This window comes from Alosa alosa, chromosome 7 (genome assembly GCF_017589495.1).
Source record: "Alosa alosa isolate M-15738 ecotype Scorff River chromosome 7, AALO_Geno_1.1, whole genome shotgun sequence".
Taxonomy (NCBI): Eukaryota; Metazoa; Chordata; class Actinopteri; order Clupeiformes; family Clupeidae; genus Alosa; species Alosa alosa.
The window spans coordinates 33,362,173-33,379,393 of NC_063195.1; the positions used below are offsets into that span (position 1 = coordinate 33,362,173).

Below are 17,221 nucleotides of genomic sequence, written 5' to 3' on the forward strand. Positions count from 1 at the left end.
CCAATCTGTCTCAATCAGGGCTCCATGTATACAGTAGAAGCAGCCGCAGCATACCTGAGGTAAACAGCCCGCTTACCCAGCTAACACATGACATTGCAGCAACATCGCCATAAAGTTGTCATTTGGTCAGCGCGACATTACCATCTGGCTACGTTGTTGCAACGTTACAGGTACATTGCAAGACAATGTTGTAATTTGGTACCGTCAATGACATTGCAGCGACACTAATGTTGAGTAATCCTCAAGTAAATGTCTCAATCAGTCTCAGGCATCAAATTAACAACTGGCGTGAATTTATTAGCTAAATCAACACTTGCATCAACTTCAAAGCTAGAATGAATTACAAAAACATAAATGGATGTGCTATTGTGTGTGTATAATAAATATGAAAGTGTAAATGAACCCTGTTTTTTGTGGAGATGTAATCATTTCCTGAGCAGGCCACGCATCCTAAGGCTCCTGCTGGGACAGATGAACACACTGTCTATAATTACAGAGCCCTCCCTCCACAATGCACATGCAGCATTATTAACAGAAACACATCATTATCCACTTCCTAACACACACACACACACACACACACACACACACACACACACACACACACACACACACACACACACACACACACACACACACACACACACACACACACACACCTGAGCATGATAAATATAGACGAGCTATCACAGTGTTCTCTGTTATTATTAATGTCAGGCCAAACTTCCTCTGCTTCTTTCATGACAGTAGACATGCATCTGTTTAGCTTTGGGATTTACTATTTCAACTGACATAATTACTGTACTGCTTGTTGAGGAAGACACTAGGAAGCAAACCCTTATGATGCCTTATTGCCATTCATCTTAACTGTATTATTTCAAACAGTCTTTAAACCCAAGCAGGTGGAGCTAGGTAACTAAGAAGCACATCTCAGAGTGCAGCACACAGACTGTACACACACTTACTTAATTTACCTAGACCAGCTCCACCCGCTGTAGATTATACACATAGGAGGGGTAAAGAAACTGTGAGACAGAAAGAGAGAAAAAGAAAGAATGAAATAGAATGAAAGAGAGAGAAAACAGGAAGAGACAGGCGTAGGTTTTGGGAGGGACTAATGAATTCATCTTTTGAACAAGTGCTTTCTTGCTAAACACACAAGACTGAACCCTTTGGTCTCCCACCGAACCTTTTACCCTAACCAGCATGGGCTCCCACGAGAGAAGCAGCCATCAAAGCCGCGGCCGCAAACCAGGGGTCTAACCCCCAACCCGATTGGGTCGATATCTAATTAACACCGAAGGTCTCATGGGGACAGTCAGGGGCCCTGGGGTGGCCTCTCCGCCTGGTCATTTATAATGTGTTTTAGGCTCCCCCCCCCCTCTCTCTCTCTCTCTCTCTCTCTCTCTCTCACACACACACACACACACACATACACACAGAAACACACACACACACTTACACAAACACACACACACACACACACACACACACACACACACACACACACACATACAGTACACACACAAAACACACACACACACACACACTGGTCTCAAAGGTCACACAGATAAAGGGCATGGTCTGTGGCCTAAAGATGGCAAATCCCAATAAGTTATGCAGCCACACACCCTCCACATTGGCACAGAACACATCCATCATCAACAGAAACAAAAACACTGACACACACTCATGCACTTACACAGGACACATACAGCGCGCACACAACATGGATAGAGCATTAGCATTAGCACTCATGGTACTTACACAGGACACACACACACAACACACGGATAGAGCATTAGCATTAGCACTCATGCACTTACACAGGACACACACACACAACACACGGATAGAGCATTAGCATTAGCACTCATGCACTTACACAGGACACACACACACAACACGGATAGAGCATTAGCATTAGCACTCATGCACTTACACAGGACACACACACACAACACACGGATAGAGCATTAGCATTAGCACTCATGCACTTACACAGGACACACACACACACAACACGGATAGAGCATTAGCACTCATGCACTTACACAGGACACACACACACAACACACGGATAGAGCATTAGCACTCGTGCACTTACACAGGACACACACACACAACACGGATAGAGCATTAGCATTAGCACTCATGCACTTACACAGGACACATACAATTTATCATTTCTATGTGTGTATAGTTTATATGTGTGTGTTGTCTGTATGCTACTGTGACCTTGAATTTCCCCTAGGGATCAATAAAGTATCTATCTACACACACAACACGGATAGAGCATTAGCATTAGCACTCATGCACTTACACAGGACACATACAGACAACACGGATAGAGCATTGTAGCACTGAGAACTGCACAATAAATGCACACACTCATGGCTGTTCTGTATTTGGTGCTTCCTTACTCAACTGAAATCTAATGTGTTTTATTTGTTTGTTTGTGTGTGTATTTATTTCACTCAGAGCCATAACCACCATCTCCTCTCTGATATCCAGCTTCATTTCCATTCCCAGTGCAGTGCAGAGGATCATGCAGAGCAGAGTGCCCTCATGTGCTTGAGTGGTTAGACTGGCTTCAGCTATTGGCCCACATTACAGGGGAGAGACCTCCACACTGCACAGCAGTGCTACTGATGCTAAGCCCTCAGGGCCCAGGGCTTACTTGAAACACGAATACACGAAATACACGAATACACGAAAACAGACACAGACACAGACACACACACACACACACACACACACACACACACACACACACACACACACACACACACACACACACACACACACACACACACACTAACATCCAGTCAGACACAGACATGTGAAGGAAACCAGACTGACAAACCTGTGCACACTTGTAGGCACACATGAAATAACATTAGCTGATGTCATCTGGGAGCAGGAATGACATTTCCACTCCAGCTCAATCCTGCACTAATCGAAAATGCAGACTGCTGCTGCCTCCTCTCTCTCTCTCCTTTCTTGCTCTGCTCTTCCTCTCCTCTCCTCTTCTCTCCCTCCATCCCATTTCTTTATCGCTCTCAAACCCATTTTCAGTAAGCCGGAGGGGGAAATAGACTACGGGTTTGGAGAGCATGTCTAAGATGAAACTCATTTTCTTGCTATTTCTCTCTCTCTCTCTCTCTCTCTCTCTCTCTCTCTCTCTCTCTCTCTCCCTCCCTCTCTCATTCTGTTTAGACACACAAACACAAAATAATAAATACATAAAAACGGTGACTTTGAGAGGAAAGAAATTACTTGTTATCGCTAGACAAAAAAAAAACGACTGAATGACTAAACAGCCTCCCACAAATCACACGGTCACGATGTGCCAAACTCCACCTGGCGAAGACAAACACCCGGGAGAGGACTCACCTGCCAGGACGCCGCACACGTACACCAGGCCGATCCTCAGCGCCCCGTGCACCATCTCCAGAGGCACTCCCACCAGCAGCTGCATGGCCATGTTCAGCCCCAGGTGCTCAATCCTGCAAAGACAACATCAGCCTCACAGCACAACAAAGACTTGCAAAAAATCTCTATCAAGGGACAGGGAGGTGATGTTTAGCAGACAATGGGCATGGTGACAGAAAAATAGTGACCTCTCTCTCTCTCCTCTCTCTCTCTCTGGTGTTGTCCTGTCAGGGGAGAGAGCTACTCCAGCTTTGCGCACACACACACACAAGCCAGGATAAACAAGCGAGGATAAACAAATGCTGGCCCCGACACTTCACATGAGATGAGTGAGTGGGCGCGTTGTAAGTGGAGCCCCGCGGGGCGACGCCATTGTGTGCTCAGCTCTTCACACCCGCCAGCAGGAGAAACAACAGCCCTGACACCCCGACACTCGGAGCCTCCTCCTCCTCCTCCTCCTCTTCCTCTCTTCCCTTCACCTCTCAAACGCAGTTTAGATGTTTACTTCACACTGTTCACATTTCCAGACGTAAAGCGTGTTTGAAATTCAGACACATTTGCGAGCTGCTTTGGCCTCGGCCTCCCCACCCATAGCACTGTGTGTATGGCAGGAGTCATGTTGGATTAGGAGCCACTGGCACCACGGGAAATCGTCCGTGACCAGGGTGCCAGAGGGAGAGGCGGAGAGGAGGGAGACGTTTGAACGTGACGACATCGAGAGAGACGTGCACAGATGCCGGCCCTCCAGACGGCCGTGGTGGTGATTCACGCAACATCTGGACACCGCCAACGAGTGCGTTCACGCCACTTGATGTTCTTTTACACGCCTGTCATGAACAGACACACACACACACACACACACTCTCTCTCTTCCCCACAGGAACACAGGCAAATGTGAGTAGCCCACACCCTTTAGCTCACACTCTCATTCTCACACACACATGCTGCTGTTGTTATTGGCTCCTCTCTGTGCTCGACTGATGAAAGCTGTGGTCCAGATTTAAAACCGAGGGACATCTTCGCCCGCCCACTCGCCTGCCGCCTGCCCACGGGGTCCTTGCTTCCCTTGAGGCATTACCCAACAGCTGCTGAGCCACAGCTCTGCCCGACCGCTGAGCCCAGGAGAGGTCGTCCAAGTCTGTGCCCGCTCAGAAAGCGTCAGGCCCACAGTGTCCTTCAGACTGGCGCAGCGGGCCAGATCGGGCCGAGGCCCTGACAGAACTGGGCACCGCAGCAGAATCATAATTCTCCAGTCAGGTGTTACACGGCCCGCTTCTCCCGGCCATTAATCAAAATAGCACCATACGGAGTCCCGCAGCGGCCAAAAATCACGGGCAGACCCAAATCTGAACATCATAAACAGGACAAGGTCATCTGACTCCTCTTAGCTGCTCATTTGCGCTCCCTCTCCCATCACCACGGTAATTAAACTAGAACACCATAACATGGTCCATGGGTACCCTACAGGCTGCAAACTGTACAATCTCACTGTATCTAGAATAGCCAGACAGGGGCCCTAACAACTACGTATACGATGACAAAGCATCTATTTTGAACAGTGTTGATAAACACTAGCGAGCCTATTCCTTCATGGAGTGACAGCATCACCCTTGAAGACAATGGGTATTGATTGTCCTCTTTCTGAACAGCACAAGCCACCACTTCACATTACAGGCTGATTATACAATCTGAGAGAGGATGCAGTCAGTGTTCTCCATGAGTGAAGGGCAGTCATCAGTCTGCTGTCAACACCATAATGCCACACAAAGTATCCACTAACTCTGTTTGCTCTCGCAGTGGGAGGATGGATAAATGGATGGCTAATCTCGCTGACAGATAAACGATACCAAAATAAATACGCTGCAAAAAGTCATGAATTATACATGAAAGGTCGAGCAAGGCCGTCTATTTCCAGGCCAAAAGTGATCCCGTATTAGAGGGAAATCCTGCTTAAAATTGTGAGCTGAAAACTCTGCCAGGGGAGCTGCCAAACCCCACTGCACATGTCTAGCACCCGCCACGCCACAAGAGACAGGGCCCTCCCACATTAAGGGAGACCCTGCCTGTCACGGGGGAAGAAAACTGGGATATGATGGGGGCTAGAACACCAATCGGTTCCACAGCGGGTCCCTAATAATAACAACCAAGTGTGACAAATGTGCCAGGGACAAGTTCACTCTCAAATGCCCTCCCAGGAGAAGGAGGAAGGAACAGAATAGCTGAACAGAATCTACTACTAGTGCTGCTGTTACCATTCAAATATGAGCAGTAAATACATACACAACAGGCACTGCTCACTAAGGTACAGGATCAAAAGAGATGCAGGGTCTCTCTCTCTCTCTCTCTCATCTCTCTGTCTCTCTCTCTCTCTCATCTCTCTCTCTCTCTCTATCTTCACTAATTAAGATGGTGTAATAGCACTGTGGGGAGGAGGGGGGGGTCAGTGGGATTATCTCTGTGAATGCACAGCAGACCCATAGTGTAGCAGAGCTCTGGCTGGTGGGTGACCTCTGTTTGTTTTGACAAGATTGGCATTCAGTTTGGGTTGCAGACAGGAGGGATCAGCAGCCATGGCTTACCAGGGGATTACCACAGTAGGGTTGGGCCAGGGAGCCGGGAGGTTTCATACACGACCACATTAAAGGCTAAAACACCAAAAGGCCCAGGGACCGACCACAGCTCCTGACTGACCACAGCATGTACCAGTGCAGGTAGGGATGAGAGGGCCGAAATCTCCCCAGGTGTGATGGACTCAAAATGACCTCTTCAGGAATAACATGTAAATGAAAATGTGGTGACGCCCAAAGCCTGGTTCACTGGTTCAAAAGGCTTGTATGCTTTAAGAGACCCATGCCTAACATTTCAATAATTTCAATTTCAACAATTCCATACCTTCAAGCAACCTTTCAGTGTTTTTATGATGTTGACAGAGCGGCGCGAAGTGGTACCATGCCCTTTAATAAAACAATGTTTGCTCTTCTGCTATTCAGAATGCTTCATGCGAGCTCTGAGGGGCTGGTCCCACAAGTCTAACTGCCTGTGGATTACACACGAGCCACTGGCTGTTAAAATTATATTAGTTTTTTTATTGCCAGTCTTTATTAGCTAGGCTAGCATCAGCTTTGTGTCCCAATTAATCCTGCCCTCACTAGCACTGACTAATATACTGTACATGGGCACGCGTCGTAATCTTCACGAAAGCCATAGAGCTTTTTAATTCATCCTCAGTATGATCAAAATCCTGTTTGAGTCTCAATCTTTTCCTTCCCAATCTTCCTGTTTGGTAAGGAAAGCGGCTCAATCTAAACATTGTCTTTACATGTTCTCCAAGTCTTCTTCCTAATGTTCTGGAAGCTTCACACATTTAATCCAATTTTGACAGTCAATTCTGTCCTCTAAAATCAAGGACTATGCTTTCTCAAAAGAAAACTTTCCTCTTTTTCCATCAATGCTCCTAAAATTCCCCACCAAAGACACAGTTGCATTTTATCAGCATTAAGACAGAGGTGTGTACTTGAGTGATTTCTTCACCTGTGTTCCTTCCTATGTCTAGAATCTAGAATAAAAAAAACAATCTAGACTCTGGATTGAGTTAGAAATACATACTGGACTTCAGAGGAATCCATCGGCTGTGTAAAAAGCATTACGCAACAGTTCACAGTAATCCTCCGTCAGTCTGGAGCCTCCATCTACACTCTACAGTCTGTCTGTGGGGGTGTGTGTCTGGCTGTGTTTGGTGGCTGTGACTGGCTCACCCTGTGTGCATGAAGACGTAGGTGAGGAAGCGCCAGGCCTGTGCCCGTAGCCGGGGGTGGTACGGCAGCGGACCCCTCAAGAAGCCTGGAGACGACACCTGCAGCACCCACCGGTCCAGCATCAGCCCGTAGTACATGAAGACTGCCACCTACAGGAGCCAGATGGGAGTGCAGCCATTTATCCACATTTGCACACATTGCAAATGATTCGGGCTAAGAACAGACTCAGCCGTGAGTCCAATTAACACTCTGAGATATAAGAGATGCAGTATATGAGTTACCTACAATAAATGAATAAAATACAGACATTTTGCCATGTGCTCATTCATGTACCATTAAATATGACCAACTACGAGTAAGACCTCCTCAACAGGGCAACTGTTTGTATTATTTTTATCTGCTTCTCTCTATGTCCACACCTCTGCGATGGTGATGACCAGGATGAGCCAGGGAGGCGGACAGCATGTGTAGCTGTCGAAGTACCACTTGCGGTCCACCTCCCGGGGCAGCGTCTCGTAGGCGATGTGGCGCACCAGCCGCTGGGAGAGGCCCAGGCCCCCCTCCTCCCTGAGGGAGGCCCCCTTCAGTTGACGGCTGCCCTGGAGGATGGCCCGTCGGAAACTGTTGGAGCGCTTGTTACTCATCTGGAGGGAAACACAAACGCAAACACACATATGAATTTGAAGATATTCAGCGAAAAGGCACATATGAATTCAAATGAACATACAAATAGAAAGGTTGGGTTATTCTGCACGACTCTAAGGGCCCAGCACTGACAGGGGGCCCCCAGAGAGCCCCCGATAAGTAAGGGATAACGGCTGCCGAGGTGTCCTGTTATACAGAATTAATGGACGAGGGCGAGAGGCAAAGAACTCCCCGATGTGCAGCAGAGGACACCTCGAAGGCTGTTATCCCACTTACCACCCGGTTGCAACTATAGGCAATAGTCATGACTTTATAGTACACAAAGGAAACAAGTGGTTCTGTTTAAAAAGAAGCCGGCTTTGTTGTACAACTTTCTTTGGGCCTATAACAGTGATAGCATGGACAGTTAGCTTGTTTACAGTTGATTCCATTGTTGCGAAGCCTGCTTCCAGGCTCAACCGTCATCCTACTATGGTTGTTATAGTTACCATTCATAAGCATTGATATGGAACGGTGATTAAACTTTTTTTACCAGATCTACTTTATAGGTGTCCCGTTATTCAGAATGAATAGCCACCCCACCAGCCAATCAGAAAAGAGTATTTTTTCTCTCTGGGTGATAATACTATATATTATCCGGGGGGCCCAGAATTATTGTCTGTCAAATTTTCTAGCAGCGCCCCTGCCACAGACACAAAGATCTGACACATAAGCATGCACAGACTCATGTATAAACCTTTAACTCATGCCCACGTACACACATCCATACAGACAAAGGCCCACACAAACCAGACACAATATACCAGTGCGTGGAAATGCAAAATGCTGGTGATGTTGGACTAATGCAGTCCACCCTCAGGAATATTCCTCCCTGCTGAGGCTCTTCTAGAAACCAACAAGCTGATCTCTGTGTGCTACGGCTCAGAACATAGCAGGCTTATGTGAAGGACAAACTAAAACACCTGACATTTTACTTTCCACGGTCTAAAAATATTTGTGTGAAAGGGGACAAGGTAGCAGACTGACAAAGTCCCTCTGAGATGGACTGGTTTTGCATTGCTCCCTCCTGGCACAACAGCAAGCCAGTCCATATGCTCACATCAATTCCAGCTGATGAATAATGAAACAGCCACTTTGTTGGGCGCTATCCACAAGTCTATCCCTCTCTGATTCTTTCTCTCTGTACGACAGCTCACACCCCTTCAAACCTCCAGCAAGAACAGTGACGGAATGCTGCCCGTTGCCTGGCAACAGCTAAGCGATTCCCTTCCTCGCCTCTTACCCAAACACTGGGAGCAGATGCCTGACAAACGATCGCCAAGCAAGCAGCAGCCTAGGAGCCGAAGAGGTGACAAAACGACAAAAAACCCCGAATGTCCTTTTTTCCCATGCCAGACTCCTGATCCGGAGTGGCCTATGACATCTTACGTAACGCAATGAGGAGCTCAAGAGAGAACTAGGAATGCAGAACAAGGGAACCGAGCCCACAGCGGTTCTCCAGACTTAACCTTGACTTCTGCGGCCTGCCCCAGAACAGTAGCTACTTGTTATTTGAACGTAAGTAAGGGAGGCGTTCCTAGCACAGAAGAACACCATACTGTGGCGAATAGCTTCAATCACACAATGGAGCTTGCGGTTGGATGCTGTGAAACAGTGCCCATTTTAGGATTAACTGGAGAGGGGGGTTTATTAGTGAGTAACCAACTGCTGCTGGTGCTGAGGAAATGGCTTAGCTTCCTGTCTGGATAATAGCTTATCCCCAAATCCGCTTTCATTTCTTTAGGCATACAGTCCGGAAATGCAGAACACAAGGAAAGTGCTGCAATGGTGGCCTTAACTTTATTTTTTGTCACATAACTTTGACAAATGACTTCAGCTGTAAAGTAGAGGACATTCAGAGCAACAAGCTCCATAAAATGTGACTGGGTCTTTGAGAACAGGCAACCAATTCAACAGATTTACCGGTATAGTGACGTGTGGGTGTGAAGGGTGTGTGTGTGTGTGTGTGTGGGGGGAGGGGGGACTTTTAGAAAGAGCAGTCCAGCAAGGATTTGTTCAGAATGTCTTTGGCTTACTGCAGAAAGGATGGCTGTAATTTTGCTCTGTCTTGCTTTGTACACACTTGCTTCAACACTTCAGTGCAATCTTGACTCTTTGCTCTGTTTCCTCTGCTGAGCAGCTTGAGGTAATCAATGTCTTTCACAGCGGCAGCACCACCAAGTCCACACGCGCTCCCCTCCTGTGAGAGATTTACTGTAATGACTCCAGAATGTGTGCAAATGCACCAATAATGTGAGGCTTCTCCTTCTTCCTTTCCAGCCATTCCTCGACAGTCGCTCCTTGAAAAACAAACAGACTGTGAACACAGACACTGCCATTATCTTTGCACTGATGGCCAAGACTGTGATTTGTTAGACGGCTCCCTGTATTGGATGGGAGGGGTGTGTGTGTGTGTGTGTGTGTGTGTGTGTGTGTGTGTGTGTGTGTGTGTGATTATTGTTGGGGGGTTACTACATGGGGCTGGTTGCCATGGCCACGCTGTCTGGCTAAAGCCAAACAAGAGTGGAATGAGACGGTGCCACACACATCGCTCAGTCCTTCCTGCACAAACACTCATCTCGTCTCCTCGATGCGTTTTCCCCTCCAGCAGCCAAACGCCATAATAGCCACAGACTGATTCCTCCAGCTGTGCGAAGCAATTTCTCCGCCACCCCACACACACACCCTCCCGCTGCCTGAGAGAGGGAGCTCCGCGCCTGCCATCCACACCAGCGGGAGGCTATCAGCGCTAACGAAGATGGAGGGAAGAGATCCGAGAGGACAGGATGACAGAGAGAGAGATGAGAGAGAGAAACAGAATGGGAGAGGATGAGGGAGAGAATGGAAGAGAGAGCTACAGTGAAAAAGGAAGAGGGAGAGCAATGGAGAGCAATGGAGAAAAAAGGCTAATGTGAAAGAGAGAGAGAGAGAGAGAGAGAGAGAGAGAGAGAGAGAGAGAGAGAGAGAGAGAGAGAGGAGAATGAGAATGCAAGATGGGGTAATGACTTATCATCACAAAGACAGCTTTATGGGAAAAGCAGTGTTGTAAAAGTAAAGATGGGCGTGTGGGATAAAGCCTCAAGCAATCTCCACCACCTCAGCACACCCCCACCCCTTCCCACCCTCCAGCCTCCATCCCTTTCTCCTCTCCCCCACGGCTTTTGTTGTGGCAGGCAGCGCATGTGAAAGCTCCTCGGGGGGGAACAATGGCGGCTCAGACCCCTGCTACATGCTCCTCATTCTTCCCTGTCCCACTTCCAGCTGTAGGCTCGCGCCCTGTGACACGCACATGACCCGCCCGGGCCGGCAGGGGACAGTGCCAGGCCCACAGAGCCCTGGCGTCATGCCACCTCACCCGCTCTCTGGGCCCGCCACTGCCCACCTCACAATGAGCCGCTGTCTGGGACAGGGGTTTTGATCTCAAGCCCCGAGAGGAGAAGAAAGGGTGAAAAACAAGAGATAAAGAATGAGAGAGAGAGAAAGAGAGAGAGAGAAAGAGAGCCTGGAAGAGAGAGAGAGAGAGAGAGAGAGAACAAGAGAGAGAGAGAGAGCCTGGGAGAGAGAGAGAGAACAAGAGAGAGAGGGAGAGAATGATTGATTTAGCACTCTCCCGTGGCATTCATTTTGCGAGCTGATCATTTTTCAAGATGACGACTGTCGTTGAGTGCTCTCAGTTCAAAAGTTCACAACACCATCTGGGACTGGCAGAAATAAACATTGTGATTAGATGTGTGAATCCAAACAAAAGCACAAAAGAACCAAATCAAAGTATTATGCAGCATTTGTAAACTACAAGCAGTTAGTTTATGTTGCCAAGAAGCAAGACAGCAGGCACACCAATGTTTTGACTAGTTCAATGGAGCAAATCAAGCTTTTCAGAATGACTTAATCAGCTTGCATAATGTCTCTCCAAACTCCTTTGTGGTCTCTGGGCCACTGGGCCACATATTTTCAGTTGTCAACCTAATCAGACTCTGCTGGAAAGCTGTGCCTCGTCATCTACTTGCTTGATTTCTTCTTCTCCTAATTATGTGACATGGGAGAAATTATTATCTATAAGAAGGGACTCGAGGCAGCATACTGTTGAGACGGGCCTGATTAGACATATTTTGCATAATTTTTGTATGTATATTTGCATACAATTTGTAATATCTCAAACTTTCTCATCACACAGGCAGCCTTTGCTACCTAGACTTAGATAGCGTATAGCACCAGTGAACTGAATCTCTAAGCCTCAGTAGAAATACAAATCTCTTTCTCAAGACACTCAACACAACTAGCTCCTTAGATACAGGTCCGCAATATTTCGAGGCACAACAGCCATTTCTCCATGGAAACAACCACGACGCACTGGCTCACCAGGTTCACAAAGTCTTGGTAGCAGATCTTCCCGTTGGCGTCGGCCAGCGCCAGCAGCACCTCCAGCTTGTGGGGGTCCAGCTCGGAGCCGTGGGCGGCCAGAAGGTCTCGGAAGCGTTCGGTGCTAATGAAGCCCGAGCTCTCGGGGTCATACTGCAAAAAGGCAAAACCCACAGGAGATACACATCAGCACACACACACACACACACACACACACCAATCAACACCACACGCAACACCCACAAGAGAGACAGATCAGCACACACCAACCAACAACACAAATGCAAACACCCTCAGCCAGCACCCCCTCCCAGTTCACATCTTATGAGCGAGAGGTGAAACCAAAACTCACATGTGCACCCCAGGCCGCGTGGTGAGATTAACACCTTTAGTGCGCCGAGTCTGGCTGAAACTCACACTCTGGCAGAATCAATTTAGAGAGCTTTGTTAAATGAACTAACACGGGCATTGGTGTTAATGGAATTCATTTGCAACAATCGCGGCAGCCTATTTTAGTCAGTGCAAGTGGGAAGAAGCCTTGAACAGAGGAGCAGCTCAGAGGGAGCTTGTGAAAGGGAGGCTAAACATAATACTAACAGATAACGAGCTGCCACATATCATTCCTTTGTGTGTCCACTAAAAATGGCCCAGATATGGGTGGTTGTTCATTAAACCCGGAGACCAAGTGGCTAATAGTTTTAACCCATTCTGGTCCATAACCTTTCACCCAGTGTTTACAAAGTCAACGACTTCCCAGGTCAAACAGCAAATCCTGCAGGCCCACAATGTCACTCAAACTCACAAAAGTAATGGGAAGAGAAACAGTGAGATGCCCAAGCAAATAGTGAATACCACTGACTCTCTCTCTCTGAGACACACACACACAGGACGTCTTTTCTCTCTCTCTGAGACACACACATACACAAACACACAGGAATTCTTTGTGGAAGAGCCTCAAGAAAACATCATCGATTCAACTGTTTGCAGAGCAACTTGCCCGTTTCTATTTGAGGGACAGCCAATTTACCTCCAGTTACTGCTGAATGGTTTTTAGTCCGACAAAGTCTGACAGTTACGACAGTTCTCTCTTTGGTACTTTGGAGAGGGGCTTGAAGCAGTGGCAGAGCACACATAACCTGACATAATAAAGTGAACAGAGACTCCCACCATCTTATACCTAGAGCCTAACTGTTTGATGGCCTCCTCCATATGCCACATTGGGCACAGGATGGAACAGAGGAGAAGAGAAACAGGAGGGATTTCTTTCCTCAGATGAACAACAAAGGAGTGCCATTTCACAGCTTCCCTTTCTTCACCATCTCCCATTCATCTCAGACACTCCAAATGTCACTGATGAATTCTATTCTCAGCGCATCTATTCTAATCCGCTGCAGAGGGTTCTGCTGTGTAATAGCTGCGAGCAGCATGCTGGGAAATGAAATAAGCACTTTTGTGGATATTCAATCTCCACGGAACTCATGGTCTCTGTCAGACTTCAGAAAAAATTGAAAGTTAAATCATTTTAATAGAGCAGTTAATAAGGCAGCCTGAATGATTAGTCTGGTTGAGGTAAACACTATGTAAAACACCCACTGACTCTCACGTACAGTGAGATGCACTGAGACTCTAAGACCCTGAAAACTCAAAGACTCGAAGCCTCTCAGCCAGAGCTGGAAGACACGCCACTGACCTTCTCCAGCAGGATCTCGGCCAGCTTGTGTCGGGCGCTGATGCTGTCGCCGCACGCTTTCATGGTCGGAGCGGGATGAGCTCGAGTGTTCCAAACTCTACCGTCTGCAACAATGTGAGCCCCAGCTCCCACAGACAAGGACTTATCTGGCCCCTGAACGGATTAATAGTTCAATACAGACCCCCCCCTCCGCAGAGGCCCAAACCAACCCCAACAATCCCACAACAAACCCCCACCCTGAGCCCCTTAGCCTATATTCAGCCCTACTTTCACTCCCTCGCACACAATCACACACACACCAGTTCATACTCCGCTGAACACCCAACAGAACTATCTGGTAGAAGTTAAGCAGAGAGAGAGAGAGAGAGAGAGAGAGAGAGAGAGAGAGTGAAAAACACACCCACAACAATGGGCCTCAACGGCGATTTCATGCAAGGTTTCCCCGATCCCCCAATTAGACGTCACTTCCACCGGGTCCCCGTGAGCAGTTGACACAACAAAAACAAAGGACGCTCGATGATCTGCCGACAAACTCAGGGCACATACACGCAAACATCACACACACACCAGACGCCTTCTTTTACGCAGACATAGAAAGGCCCATAATTGTCATGTTATGCATAGAAGGGTTTCAGGCACCGGAACAGGTTTCGCAATTATTTACTTGAATGGGAGCCAAGCTTCCCCATGAGAAACCCCCCAGAGAATTGTGTGAGGAGGCTAGCCCAAACAAAGGCGTGGCAAATTCAATAAAAAACAACGCACACACATGCACACACACACACACACACACACACACACACACACACACACACACAGACAGAGACATACACACATAAAAACACACACACACACAGACAGAGAAACACACACACACACACACACACACACACACACACACACACAGAATATAAATGCCGCGGTGCCTGTCTCTCAGCCTTGGCTGTAACATGCAGATTAATCCTGACAGAATGGGCGGTGGGAGGCGGGGCTTTCCTGTCGGGGCTCCTCCCCTCTCTCCTCTCCGCTCTATGGCCCAGAGGTGGGGAGGGGGATTGGGCACAGTGTCTGCTCCGCACGGATCATTTGCATAATGCTGCATGTTAAAGAGCTGGACACGGCCATGAGAGGAGCACAGGGCTCACCAACCGGCACGCCGCCCGCAACCAAAGGACGACCATCCTAAAAATAAACCTAACATGTAAAAAAGGAAGATGACTTCAGTCACGCTTCAAAAATCCACTATCATTTCGAAAATGGTAAACAGCAGATGTTCTACATCCTCAAGCACTTCCATTCACTGCAGGACAAAGGTGTTCCCCTTCCTGCCAAACTGAAGGGGGCTTCAGTAGCACGTTCGTGCTGCGGTGGCCTCCAGTCAAACATATGGACTAAGACACTCTATAGGTGGGGACAGAAAACATCCGTTTCATGGGCTGATGGTCAGTGAACTCAATTAACCTGACCAGTGGAGGCACCATGTGATGCTGCCCCTTGGGGATCTAACCAGCTAAGGGTTGACTTCCACCTCTGGCCAACATAGGTCATGCTTGACCAAGCCGAACTCTAAATTCACTGTCAGTTTTCTGCAACAGTGACTGTGCCATGACAAAACAGCATTCTTTCCTAGTTCCACTCCCTATTGGCCTTATCAGGGACTTCAGAGCCATCTTTCCACTCCGTAAACAACTAGAATATACACAACAGATACCTTATCATGGATGAAAAAAACCTCATGGCACATTACTATATATAACTTTAACTTGACCCCCAGACTCTAACGATCTCGGGAGGCATCCCCTGTTTTCGCAGGTCGTCGGCTGAAAAATGAAGACACGCTCCCTTGCCGTGGCCTGCTAGGTGGGGGCTGTGCGTCGTATGACAGCAACACGCATGGCCTCTGGATAACGGCATGTCTGCGGCAGCACTAATGAAGCTCCGTGTTGTACACAAAGCCCTGCTGCTGTATCTATTCAGCACTTCCTGATGCTATTGTGCTCTCGTCATGTCATGCGTGTACAGAAAGAGGGGCTAGGATGATTCTAAGGGGATTAGTTCTGTACTAGAGGAAGGCTTTAGCATCTTATTAACCCCATCTGTTAACATGACATGATATGAGTGAATACAACACACACATACATACATACATGTATATATATATATACATATATATATACTATACACATACATACTGTACCCCAGAATACATTGTGTAAATGTACAAATGTATACTTCCTACAAAATATTGAACTCTCACTCAGACTCTCACTCAGACACACACACACACACACACACACACACACACACAGAGGACTTTAATGAGGCCCTTTTCCTTCCCTTTCATCTCCCTGCTTTGAGGAGATGATGAATGAGGCACCTCCATTTTGTCTCCGCTGTGCAGCTCACCTGTCCCGCGCTTGATATATTAGTTCAGCCTGACAGAACCCAGCTGCACCTCAATCATCTAAACAAACCAGCAGACACACGCGCCTCTTTGTTTACGACTTTCTACTTCAAACAGAGAAGAAGAAAAAAAACAAGACTGTCTGGTCTTCAAATGGCAAGGCCCTGCACTACTTTAATTTAATTTAATTTAACTCAATCATAATCACACTCTTTTCAATTATATATCCAACAAATGAGCTGGAAATGATCAACTTAAATAGGAAAGCTAGCAGCAGGCTACTGAGGCCACACAGCCAAACTAATCAAGCAATGCTCACTAAATTACACACAGTTCTCCTCGTTCAGGTAATCCTCACATGGGGCTATCAGGCATCTGACTCCAGATCAGAGGCCCATGGGAGGGGGGGTGGATTTAATAGACCAGAGTCTGGCTCCTGACTGAATTAACCAGGGGGTGCTCTGTGTGGTGATTAATGAAGTCGCTCCTCTCTCCACAGCATGGGAACAAACCGCTAGGTCACAAAACAGCGCTCTTACTTCACTGCCGCTATACAGCGCCGGGACAAAGTGCTCCCCTGACAACGTCCAATTAGAGGGCTTAATGAGTAGCTACGGCGCTTAGGAGATGGGGGGCTTTTCTGTGGGCAGATTACAGGGCACGCTCCGGACACTTCCTGCTCAGGGAGGTGCTCACTGTCTCCTCACCTACCCCCACATGGGACCGACAGAGCTGATGAGTGTTTCCTTCCTCAGCCTCCGACGGGAGTTAGTTAGTGAGTTAGTTAGTTAGTTAGTGAGTTAGTGAGTTAGTGAGTTAGTGAGTTAGTTAGTTAGTGAGTTAGTTAGTTAGTGAGTTATTTAGAGAGTTAGTGAGTTAGTTAGTTAGTTAGTT

At 47.6% G+C, this 17,221-nt stretch overlaps 1 protein-coding gene across 5 annotated transcripts in view; it reads right to left on the reverse strand.

The window, feature by feature from the left end:
* rhbdl3 (rhomboid, veinlet-like 3 (Drosophila)) overlaps window positions 1–17,221 on the reverse strand; it is a 41,148-nt gene that overhangs the window by 6,031 nt on the left and 17,896 nt on the right. For 2 of the 5 annotated variants that reach the window (XM_048248363.1, XM_048248364.1), the window contains exons 4-7: window positions 12,234–12,386; window positions 7,610–7,834; window positions 7,191–7,339; window positions 3,397–3,509 (exon numbers count right to left, since the gene is read on the reverse strand). In XM_048248363.1, the coding sequence (XP_048104320.1) occupies window positions 3,397–3,509; window positions 7,191–7,339; window positions 7,610–7,834; window positions 12,234–12,386 (640 nt within the window). Of the gene's footprint in view, window positions 1–3,396; window positions 3,510–7,190; window positions 7,340–7,609; window positions 7,835–9,910; window positions 10,509–12,233; window positions 12,387–13,923; window positions 14,042–17,221 lie in introns of those variants that run through there. The other 3 variants (XM_048248365.1, XM_048248367.1, XM_048248366.1) reach the window with 3 other exon arrangements.